Below are 12,900 nucleotides of genomic sequence, written 5' to 3'. Positions count from 1 at the left end.
ATCTACCTATATAATCTCTCCCTCTGTCTATAAATAGATGTAGAAGTTGAATTCCACTGTAATAAAGGGCATTATCTACCATAGGACACTTTGTAAATCTCCACCATTATTCTGTAGGGAGGCTACTACATGGGTAGAACGAACAACAAACATCGTTTTAAAATCAACTCTTTAAGCGATTTGTCCATACGTCTCTGAGCATTTAGCAGTCTAACAAAGAGTTTGTTCGATGCATGTGCATTCCTGAAAGAAAACGCTTCGCTAGTGAGGGGTATGGTACTGGCCTCTGTAAAAATTAGGTGCCACTGTACATTGATTAATGATAGGATCCAAGATGAGCACTTAGTGCAGTAAGACATCTCAAGAAGCAGTTAGCACTGTTATGCGGGTATTGCTGCTGCCTGTATAATCTCTTACCTGCTGACCTGTGCCGCATTATTTTTATCCCCAACAGCCCATGCCATCCTCTCCCTCTCATACTCCCCCCTCCTAAATAAGGCCACATACATTCTGTTAAATGCCTCTAAATTAGAAAGCCAACCGCTTTGCAAAACCTGCCGTCTTCTAAAATTCAAGTCTTGTCCGTGATTCTTTTATGGAAGCGCAACATAAAGAACAAAGACAGATGGAAGCATCCTGGCCCCCCTTGCAGGCTCCCTTCCCTTCCCTCTCGGCTTCCAGAAAGGATTTGAGCTGTTGCTCCTTTACACCAGGGGCCGGCAAACTGCAGTCCACGGGCCAAATCTTTATAAATAAGGTTTCATCATAACACAGCCACCCCCATTCATTTACATATTGTCTACGGGGGCTTTCTCACTCCAAGGGCAGAGTAGTTGTGGCAGAGCTGAGTAGCCGCTACGGAGACTGTGTGACTGGCAAAGCCCAAAGTATTTAACTATCTGGCCCTTTACAGAGAAAATTTGCCAACCCCGACTTTACATCATTAAATTGTTGTCCACTCTAGCTCATCACATACATACAGTCACAGATTTCGGTGCTGATCAACTTTCAGCTCAAGAAAACTGTGCTTTTGAATCGATTTACGCGTTTATATCCGTCTTCACCAAAGATCCTGCATTTTCAATAAAGTATAGCCATTTCAATCTTCTTTCACTTGTAATGAAACAGAAATCCTAAAAAGGGACTCGTTATTCCTTAACTTTTTAAAAAAGTCAGTGAACTGAGATAAAGAAGCTCATAAAGATACCCAGAAACAGTAACGTCCTGCGATTCTGACTGTGAATAATGAATTACAGCCACTCCTCTCAAGTTCTACTGCCTGAGGAAACGAGACTTCTCCAGACCTGACCAAGCCCTTTCTTTAGACTCAGGACTCCCCAGCACACTTCCTGTTTCTCTTGATTCATTTCCTGACAGCATACTGCATTGCCAGATGGACCCCCTAACCGAAGGTCTAAGGAAACTCATTTCCAAAGAATGTGTTTTTCACATAAAACTTTTATTTGGTACTTCATTTATTGGTAAAGAATTTGTTTTTAATGCCGCAACCAGCGAGCCTCTATTTTGTCAGCGTAGAAAGTATTTCTGATACAAGTAGAAAACATTTAACTCTTTTTAAACAAGAAGCGGACCTCGCTTCGTACGATGCTAATGAGCACATTGGAACCCAAGTGGCGAGGGAGGATTTTGAAAGAGGTCAGGGATCACATAGCTCTGGGAGGTCCATTTTACAGAAAACATGGTTTCTGAAGAAGTATCTGAAACAAAACCCAAATCATACACTTCATCTTCAGCAGTGTCCAGTTGATACTGAGCTCTGAATAGGCCTTGTTGAAGAATTAATAAAGATGCATAACCTTTATCATTCTAGGAACCATAATTACATTCTAAAGCTAAATCACATGGCTTTCTAACAACACTGTCCTTCCTAAGGTTCTGAGGTTTTAAAAATAGACCCAAGTCAAGGACCTACTGTATAGCACAGGGAACTACACTCAATATTTTGTAATAACCTAGCAGGGAAAAGAATCAGAAAAAGAATATATATATATATATAACTGAATCACTTTGCTGTACACCTGAAACTAACACAACATTGTAAATCAACTATACTTCAATTTAAAAAACAGAAAAAGAAAAATAGGCCCAAGTTACAAGCCAGACGCAGCTACGAGCCCTTGGCATCCAAGCTAAAGGATCGCAGGCAAGGCCAAGTTGCCTAAAGCATCAAAGGACTCTTGGCCATGACCTAGTGGCTACCTAATTTAGTTCAGCCAGCATTTACCAAATACCCGTAGTGTCGAGGTATAGTAGAGGTATCAGGGATAGAGAGGTAGGTGAGCAACATGTGGACCCTGCCTTCAAGGACCTCACAGTCTTGTAGGGGAGGAAAATTAATTCTACCACCAGACAGTATAATCATGAAGTACAAGAAGTTTTTCAATTTTGCTAATGAAGTCAAAAAGAATGGATGACTAACTCACGCTGGGGTTGGTGTGCACCATCAAGGATGAAATGATGTTCTCCCCCTTCCCTTTTCCCCATCGTCTGGTATGGGCCTACCACTGGGAACACCCACAACTGAGGAGCCAATACCCTTTGTTCTCTCTCTTTTTCCTGGTTTGAGGAGCATCATGAATACCTTGACCAGGTTTATTACATCGTCAAGCATGCAGTTTCTGTATCCCCAAGAAATCTCTGACTCAGGACAATTCAGAAGGAAGGCAAAGGCAGGGGGAGGGTCATACTTAGAAAACCTTAAAATGTACACCAGAAGTTTTAAACCCTAAACTTGAGTTTTAAAAAGTTTCTTTTGGATTAGTAGCTCAATACCTCTTCATTCTAGACTAGTACTCAAATTGTTTCGGGGGGTCGTAGGTCTTCTTGGAGTGTGTCAGGGGAAAGGGAGACGCTGCAGAAGATCTCTCGCAGCTCTGCTTGTATCTGGTCTAAATACTGAATTGCAGAGAAGAATGTTTTAGGAAGTGGCCCAATGTGAAAGCCAAAGTTTGAAAATCAGTATTTCACTTTGGAGACCCCGGAAATTGCATGCCCAAGACATGCCAGGTATGGTCAGCGGTCCCTAATTTTCTGTCCGGTTATAAATATTAGCGTAGAAAAACTTTCTCATCAGAACCTGCTTTTCAAAAATAAATAACTGCATACAGATATAGGATTCTATAAAACAAACAAGGCCAGAGGGTCTTTGGCTGACCCTCAAGGCTCCTGGTATCTGTTGAATCATGAGGAGGAAGGTGAAGACTCATTCCTGAATCTGGCTCCGTGGCTTGCCCATAAGTGGGACTTATCTCCTTCCCGCTTTGTTTCAATTTTCTCCAGTGTCCCCAGTCCCATCATGGACATGCTCAGCTTCTATCAGATAGAACAACTTCCCCCAAGAGGATGGAGTCTAGCCTCTATGCAGTGTTCTACCTCGCATTTGGAGTGCAGATTTTTGGCACCTGAAACCAACTACTGTTTGTTTTGGTGCGTTGGTTGTCAAGTGGAGAATAAAGGGATTCTGAGATTTTTGGACAGTAAACTTGAGAGTCTACAGTTGCCCTTGAAAACAATGCTCAATTTGTCAGATTTCTATGCTGTGCCAGCTTTCATCCAGTTGAACATGTGAGCTCTATGGATTCTATAAGTGATGTCTCCTGGATCATGTTATCTGTTTACACCGATTTTAAGTGTATGTAAAGGTTATTTGACTGGATGTGTCTTTTGGGTTTTTTTGTTTCTGTTTTTATTTTTTTTCCAGAAGGGGATAAATGAATTGTCATCTCAACATTTGTTTGGTAAAAGAAGCAAACTGGTATGAAACTGTATATTTATGCTTTTTTTTTTCCTTTCTGATATCTCTGCCTCTTCCTCTCTCTATTATTAAAGGAAGAAATACCCCTGGGAAGCCAATGAGAGAGGTTAGTGAGATTCAGGCTCACAGCCATGGCTTCTGTCTGTCTCATCCCGCTTTCTATGTTTGGCGTTTGTGTAAGAATTGTGTGCGTGCACGCCCATGTGTGTATTACACGTGTCATCATGTAAGGATGGTAGTCACCTCTCCACTTGCAGCTTATGAGGAACATTCCTCAAATGTTCACTGTCATTGTCATCACCATGACAACAGGACCAGGGGTTGGGGGAACAGGAATCTCTCTTAAATGGCAACCCTTTGTAGTCCCTAGGTTGGAATCCTGAAGCTCATCATCTGTTGCCATTTGCAACACAAACAAAATCTTCAAAATACATTTAGCCTCGAACATAACTGATGAGTCATAAAGCTTCCTTCTACTTCCAGGACCCTAGCATTTTCTGCCAGTGCCCTTGGTTTTTATTCTTCAGGGATGACTTCATTTTTTGTTTTCTTTTTCCTGGTGCCTACACTCTTTCTTTCCCACTTTAGCTAACATTTCTTTGAGCAGTTACTGTGTGCCAAGGACTTTTCTAAGCACTTGCCATCTTTTTCATTATGTAATCTTCAGGACAATCCTATGAGGTAGGTACTCTTATTAACCCATTTTACAGATAAGGAAACTGAGTCAATGAAAGGGTAAGCAATGTGTCCAAGGTGACAGAGCCAGGATTTGAATCCAGGCAGTCTGGGTCCAGAGCCACACTCTTAACTGTGTGCTTTACTGCCACTTAGAAAATGGTGTGTGAAAAGCATATGTCATCTCAACTTGCCCTTTAGAGGATGCTTTTTTTCTTTACTTGGCATTTTGAGCCAGAGAGAACAATAACCAATTAGGGATAAAAAGTGAATCTTGGAGTCTTGAGGGATTTTTTTCATGCCTGTTATAGGTAGGGTACAGCATTATCACTGAATGTGGTTTGGGGGTTTTACAGTAAAAGCTGCTTCATACTTCTGTTCTACCAGAAATATTAGCTAAACATTGAGTTACCTAATGAAAGGACATTGGATGACAAAGTGTTGAGTGACAGCCCAAGTGAAACAAGATTGTCCTTACCAAGAGTTTAGTATGAAGGACGCAAGAAGGAAAGCTCTCCCATGGGTGGCAATAGCGTGTACTATTGTGGGAGACAGGTTGGACGGGTGGGGAGTCCTTACATGAGAAGGTTCTGGATCCTTAGCAACAGATGGAAAGGAGTAGCCACTGATTCATTTAAACAGCATGCTGGAAATTCTGCCAGTGCCATGCCACGCAGGTCTAATCAACTGAACGATCCTTCAGTGTGTCTACACCAGTGCTCGCTTCCAAGGCTTGTGGGGTCCAAGGGAGGGAGTGGTGGGCTGGGAGGAGAAACAGGAAACCTGAATCGGTGAAGCATTGAATGCTCTTGACGGTTTGCCTTCTTATGTGAGACGTCTTGGGTTCATTCTGATGGTAAGTGCCCCTTAAAATTTATTTTAACGTGTGGTAAAAAGTTGCACCATATTTTTAACCATCCTAAATATGTGTCTCTCATAAACGAATTTTAGAAAAGGCCAGCACATATAATTGAAGTCACATAGGCATTTGGAAACCATACTACCTGAGGTGTATTGTAGTCAGATAAGTTTTCAGAAAGCCAGAGAATCAAAACAATAGTGATTTTCTTTAATGCTATGAAAATACCCCAAATGTACAGTAGACCAGATATTTTTTCAAAGATTAAATTACAGAGAAGAAAAGATAAGCACATTTTGCTGCGGTATTCTGGCTTTGCTTTGGCCAATTGAGTGCTCACCATTTCTTTGGGAACGGTATTTTTTAAAAAACAGAGTGCCAGATTGCTATTGAGGTCTTGGGTCTCTGCCAGAAAGTCTCAATTCCAATCACTGCAGCGAATAACTCCCTGAGGCAGAGGTGGCATGCGAGAGTCCACGTGTCGCACTTTGCACCAACTTGGAAAAACATACAACTACCCTAATGTTAAACGCACAGTGCCTTTCTCTTCAACAATCCTTGCTTAAGAATGGATTAAATACGTCTATAGACGTATTTTTATGTCTACTTGTGCCTGAAGCTAATCGCAGATGCCTGCATCCTGCCTGTTTTCCAGGGCCTCTCATGCTCATAGCACGAGACTTTCATTTTGACTTTAGAAAAATCTGTCAGGTAAAATTAATGATCTCACTAACGTTCTGCCTTACACGCATGGATAATAGAAGCAGGATACAAATCTATTTTCTGTGTCCCAATTCCCTATCTGTATGTGGTTCTATGCCTCCAGAGGGTTGAGGTATATGATTCTTTGGGGCAGTATTTAGTCAAAGAGATAGAATTTTTTTTTTCTGGCTCTAAGGAAAACCTCCATGGAAAACACTGGAATTGTTATTCTGATGAAGCAGGTATTTGTAAACAAAGTAATGAAAGGCATCATATAGATACGGTGAGGTGACTCAGAACGTTCATTTTTCTAGCATAGGGATGGCCATGAGGTCATTTGTGAACATTTAACCGTCTGGACAGGTTAAAGGCCACCTAACATTTTGTGGGAGTAGGTATGGTGTATTAAGAATCATGAACCTGGGACTAGAATCCGCCTGCCAATGCAGGGGACACGGGTTCGAGCCCTAGTCCGGGAAGATCCCACATGCCGCGGAGCAACTAAGCCCGTGCGCCACAACTACTGAGCCTGTGCTCTAGAGCCCACGAGCCACAACTACTGAGCTCGCATGCCGCAACTACTGAAGCCCGCGTCCCTAGAGCCCGTGCTCCACAACAAGAGAAGCCACCGCAATGAGAAGCCCGCACACCTCAACGAAGAGTAGCCCCTGCTCGCCGCAACTAGAGAAGCCTGCGTGCAGCAGCGAAGACCCAACGCAGCCAAAAATTAATTAATTAATTAATTTAAAAAAAAATCATGAACCTCTGACCTGGTAACTTTTTAAATAGCAGATACCCCTAGAACTTATGCCTCTTAAGAGACTCAAGAATTTTCCTTTCACTTAGTAACCGAACACCATTTTGAGGAGTAGAAGCATTACTTGGCTATATAATCTATACATGCATTCACTTGTCTCCATTATCTTTTGAACTGCAGTCTGCATCTCCTAGCACAGTCTAAAATAGGCACTTTTTGATTATTGTCAATAAGCTGATGGAGGAAAAAAAAGATTTCTTCCCTGTTTTATGTTTTGTAATACATTTCCTAGCTACCAGGAGGACTATACTATAGTATAGATGTGAGAAATAGTTGGAATTATATTTAGGTATCAGGTTGTAAGAGTCTTGGGGTTTGTTTTTACTGCTTTTATTAATTGCTGTTAAGATAGCAAGCAATTTAACATTTGCAGTTAGTCCATCTATTTTCAATGACACATGAATAATTGTACAGATTTCCCAGGGTTGCTGGGCAGTCAAAAGTAGATACAAGGGAAGCCCTCTAACTTGGTGGCATCAGTTAGATATTTGTGCTCTGAGGAGTAGCAAAGGACCCACTATGTCTTCCTGTGGTTTTTATGGTTTAGAAAAGCCAAAGATGATTTTTGTTCTTCACTGAGGGCTGCCAAACTACTGGCCCACTCTAGGCATAGTACATATGCTTTGTTAAAAGTTTTTTTTTTTTTTTTTAATTTTATTTATTTATTTATTTATTTTTGGCTGTGTTGGGTCTTCGTTTCTGTGCGTGGGCTTTCTCTAGTTGCGGCAAGTGGGGGCCACTCTTCATCGCGGTGCACGGGCCTCTCACTGTCGGCGGCCTCTCTTGCTGCGGAGCACAGGCTCCAGATGCGCAGGCTCAGTAGTTGTGGCTGACGGGCCCAGCTGCTCCGTGGCATGTGGGATCCTCCCAGACCAGGGCTCAAACCCGTGTCCCCTGCATTAGCAGGCAGATTCTCAACCACTGCGCCACCTGGGAAGCCCAAAAGTTTTTATATGTGCAGCCTCAACCAAAATCCAGAGTGATTTTTTAAAGCATAATTAGTCCTCATTGAAACTTTCTGCACTAATAAAGCTCAAAGAGAGTTACAGACTTGGCCACCTTGATAAAAATGGCTGAACGGCATTACGGTTAAGTCCTAACTTGATGCGGTGCCATCGCTGTTTACGTGCCTGCCTATGAGTCCTCTTCAGCTCCCCTTATGTATTTAAGAACGGTATGTCTCTTGAAATAAATATTAGAATAGAATACCTGCCCTAGTCTATCTTTAATGTTTATAGGGATTTTAACAATTATTATGGGAATCTATAAAGTTGATACATGGCAAGGTAGTAAGAGCCTAGTAAAGCATTTTTAGTTTCAAAGGCACTACTTGAATAGTGGAATGATTTCCTAATGTCCAAGAATTAAAATTAGCCATATAAAAATATGGGACGTACATGACGAGGCAAGTCATAAAGTATGTCTCAAATTATCTTACTCTAGATCTGAATTTTGCCACAAAGTACCCAGGGACATTGTGCTGCTTTTATGCTCCGTGCTGGGGGATTAATGATAGGTCATGTCATATTATTATTAGAAGGCTATTCTGATAGTTAACCCTCATTTAGTAGGAGATCAAAAATGGACTCAGAGGCTACCCAAATCCATGCTATACATGTGGGTCATCTTATAATTAGGCTCTTGAGTAATTTGGAATGAAAAGTAATTTTTTTTCCTGAAGCTTCCTAATTCAAATGTTAATAGTGTATACAAAGGTCAATTCAAGAGTATCTTTCAACTCAAGTAAAAGCAGAGAGAAAACTGTCACCTCCGCCATAGCCTTAGACGTGAGCCAACAGCTTGTAACAGCCTTGAGATAAAGATTTCACACGTAGCGATGGTAGTGATGGTAGTGATGCCAACGGTGATGGCAGTAGAGTGGCGGCGCTGGTGGTGGTGATAGTTATGGTGATGGTTGTTTGACAGTAAAATAATTTTTAATGCAAGTACATAGTAAATAATCTCCCACAGCAAGGTGGAAAAGATACATCCCATCACGAATTGTTCCTGTTATGACAGGAATCTTGTGCTTATCCATGGAAGCCTTTTGATATATATTTACATGGGGAAGATGAGTGCAGTCTGACTTTTTTCCATTTATATGACACTAGGAGGCTGATACTAACAGTGTGGAATGGCTTCATTAACAAGGCTTTGCTTCTTCCTGGAAAACTGGTGAAAAACCAAACCCTGTTGTGTATCCCCTCGACGCAGCTTCTGTGTTGTCTTCACCTAGAAATGGGGGATGATTTCCCAAATGACAAAGAGTTGGGGTCATGATAACTACACCTTGTGTCAAGTCTGTCTCTCTCTTTGTTTTCCAGGACACAATGTAGGAAGCCTTTTCCACTTGGCAGATGATTTGGGCAGAGCGATGGAGTCCTTAGTTTCAGTCATGACAGATGAAGAAGGGGCAGAATAAATGTTTTACAACTCCTGATTCCCGCATGGTTTTTATAATATTCATACAAAAAAGAGGATTAGACAGTAAGAGTTTACAAGAAAAAAAAAATCTATATTTTTGTGAAGGGTAGTGGTACTATACTGTAGATTTCAGTAGTTTCTAAGTCTGTTATTGTTTTGTTAACAATGGCAGGTTTTACACGTCTATGCAATTGTACAAAAAAAGTTATAAGAAAACTACATGTAAAATCTTGATAGCTAAATAACTTGCCATTTCTTTATATGGAACGCATTTTGGGTTGTTTAAAAATTTATAACAGTTATAAAGAAAGATTGTAAACTAAAGTGTGCTTTATAAAAAAAAAAGTTGTTTATAAAAACCCCTAAAAACAAACACATACACACACACACACATACACACACATATATACACACACACTGAGGCAGCACATTGTTTTGCATCCTTTTAGCGTGATATCCATATGAGATTCGTGGCTTTTTTTTCTTTTCTAGCATATTTAAGATAGGACTTCCTCTAACACCACCAAATGACTACTTCATATCGCTCTTTTGGAATTGTTGACTGAGTGGGACTGGCTCTGGGTTTTCGTGTTACACATCTATATGTCTATAAGTATGTAAATACTATGGGTATATAGATAAATAGATATAAATTCAAGAGACCTTTTAAATTTCTTGTTCAAATGCTCTTGCCACTTCCTAATGGAAAGAAATTACTTCTGGTCATCCAGGCTTACCTGCTTGGGTCTAGAATGAATTTTCCCTGAAGCCAGAAGGAAACTACCACACTAAAACATTGTCTGGGGCTCCAGATGTTTCTCATTTTAAACTTTCCACTGACAACTGGAGTATTGAATTTTTTTCAGGGACATATGAATGAATACACAGGACTTATTATGTCAGAGTAATCCGCCGGTTGATGTATTCAGCTTCCTGCTGCTGGCAATGCCACGGTTTAGATTTAATGATGCTTCAGTGAAAATCAGAGCATCAGAAGGCATTTTTAACTCCCAGGCAGGAGGAGGGCTATGGTAGCGCTGGAGGGCCACGGATTCCCAGCCAATCCCTCAGAGGGAGCAGGCCACTCTTGACGTAAACGATTGGATGAATGTTCATAACCTTACAGAGAGAGCTTTATAATTACAACTGTTCTTTTCTCACAAACAGCAGTGGGTGTCCTGGTTTTCCAGTTTTTGAAGATTTTTTTTTCCCATTGCAATGAGTTTGTAAATGCCACAAGACTTAATTTAAAATAACCCTTAGTGAAAACGTGTAACACACTAGCCCCACCACATTGTGGTACTGTTAAATATCCACCCAGAAGCCCATGAATCATGTTTCCCTCCTTGGCATTTCTCTACAGGTAACTCCAGGCAGGTTTGTAAGTGGGAACGCCAATTGATTTAAATGTTCCAAAAGGTACTCCAAACCCTTTCTGGTGGATTAGGCAGGTTAAATATATTAATAAACAAATCATTCAAGCAGAGGAGAACGCTCAAGAGGACTAACTGGTAGGAAAAAGCTTTACTCTTTCATTTCATCTTCTTAGTCTTTCACTTTTTTAAATCATTCATTCAATAGAAATCACTGTGTGACCTATCATTTTGCAAATCTGTTACCTCTTACATCAAGTGTAATTAACTTTTGGAGAGTGGGTTTTGTTCCTTATTTTACTAACGATAATTAACATCAGACATGGCTTCTCATGCTATTTCTACCTCACTTTGGTTTTGGGGTGTTCTAATAACACAGCTTCACCACCTGTCCCTTGTGAGAACATTTCCCTCCATTTTTGTTTTTGTTCATAATTTCCAAAAGAAAACCCAAAGCTCTAAGGTAACAAATTACATGAAGATTTGATTTTAGTCTTGCATTGTTTTCCTTTATGTGACGCTGTACTTTTTCTTTACCCGAGGATTTTTTTTTAACCGCGATTTAAAACAAGGGGTTACTTTACTTCCTACTAAGAAGTTTAAGTTTCATTCTAAAGTCAGAGGTAAATAGAGGGCTTAATTTTGTTCTAATCTTTTGTTTTATTTTATCTTTTAGACATTAGTTCTGGAGTGAGTCTGTCAAAATATCTGAATAAAAACTGAGAGCTTTATTGCTACGTTTTAAGCATAATTTGGACATTGTTTCGTGTTCTTTATAACCACCGAGTATTAAACTGTAAATCATAACCAATGTAACTGAAGCATAAACGTCACCTGGCATGTTATGTCATTGTTTTCAGGTACTGGGTTCTTACTTGAGTATCATAATATATTGTGTTTTAACACCAACACTGTAACATTTACTAATTATTTTTTTAAACTTCAGTTTTACTGCATTTTCACAACATATCAGACTTCACCAAATATATGCCTTACTATTGTATTATATTACTGCTTTACTGTGTATCTCAATAAAGCACGCAGTTATGTTACAAAAAAGTGTTGACTGGACTGCAGTACTTTGTTTTTATTTTTTACATAGGCAAAACTTTCATATCGTTAAAAAATTAAAAAATCTAGAAAGCCCAACGGTGAAAAGAAGGACCCTGACTACCCTATTCCCACCTCATCCTCACTGCACTCTGAGTAAATATTAATAATTTCTTGTGTTTCCTTCCAAAGTGTCATTATTGTATAAGCAATTACAAACACATGTTCCTACTTTTTTTCCTTTTATTACTCAGAAGCTAGCATTCTATGCATTCAGTTATATACCTTGGTTTTTGTTTTAAACTTAAGAATGGACGCAAGAGATCCATCCTTAATTATACTGAAATAGATCTTTTCATTTCAGTATATGAAATGCTTTCCTCATGCTTTTTTATAGCTAATAATCCAGTGTGTGTTGGGGGGGGATATTATTTAAACAGTCCCCTTTGGTGGGGTATGTGGGTGGTTTTCCTCTTTTGCTCTGACAAACAATACCACACATCTCTCATTTCATCCTTTCACTTGTGCAAAAATATATCCATAGGACACATTCCCAGAAGGGCGATTTCTGGATCAAAGGTGGTAAGCACTTGGTAGCTCGGGAGGTAATTTTATGCAGCAATGGTCATAGTGTTTTTTTTGTTTTCTGTTTTAGTAATAACAAGTATATGAATTGACCAGTTTGCAGTTGACACTTTGCTTATCACTTCTATTATTATTAATGGTACCAGACCTAAGGAGACATCTGAAGAATACAAGTCACGCCTAAAATGATGCCTCAGAACTGGTTCTGAGGAGGACACCCCTCTCGTACATAGTCATGACCACCACCAGAGGGAGATCCCCTCACCCCTGTCCTGCTCTGCTTCTGTCCTAGCTGCAAAGGAGGCCAGGAAAACGAGGAGCAACGGCAACACCTCTAGGGAGAGACCATCTATCTCTGCTTCCCACCAAGAGTCACACAGAGGAGTTCCTCAACTCAAGGTTGAGGAAGCAAGGTTCCTCAAGGTTCAGACGCTGGAGGGCCAAAGAAATTACAAAAGTCCACTAGGTACAGCCTATTCTAGTGACTTTGGAAATAACAGGAGATGGGCAAGCTGATTAAGAATGGTGTTAAATGGGTGTGGCATCTCTGATACGAATCACTAAGTTGAGGGTGGGGTGACTTCCCTTGAAATCCGCACATACGAAGACTAATTTTCATCCTAGTTAAATAAATCATTTA

General features: G+C 40.2%; 1 protein-coding gene across 4 annotated transcripts in view; it reads left to right on the top strand.

Moving 5' to 3' along the window:
• The window catches only part of DMD (dystrophin), a 2,123,648-nt gene extending 2,112,272 nt beyond the window's left edge, over positions 1–11,376 (top strand). For 2 of the 4 annotated variants that reach the window (XM_057539128.1, XM_057539126.1), the window contains 2 exons: positions 3,850–3,881; positions 9,153–11,376. In XM_057539128.1, the coding sequence (XP_057395111.1) occupies positions 3,850–3,881; positions 9,153–9,164 (44 nt within the window). In that variant the 3' untranslated portion in view covers positions 9,165–11,376. The remainder of the gene's footprint in view (positions 1–3,849; positions 3,882–9,152) is intronic. The other 2 variants (XM_057539123.1, XM_057539125.1) reach the window with 1 other exon arrangement.
• Positions 11,377–12,900: the final 1,524 nt, after the last annotated feature.

Source organism: Balaenoptera acutorostrata, chromosome X (genome assembly GCF_949987535.1).
Source record: "Balaenoptera acutorostrata chromosome X, mBalAcu1.1, whole genome shotgun sequence".
Taxonomy (NCBI): Eukaryota; Metazoa; Chordata; class Mammalia; order Artiodactyla; family Balaenopteridae; genus Balaenoptera; species Balaenoptera acutorostrata.
This window is presented reverse-complemented; position numbering and strand designations above follow the sequence as displayed.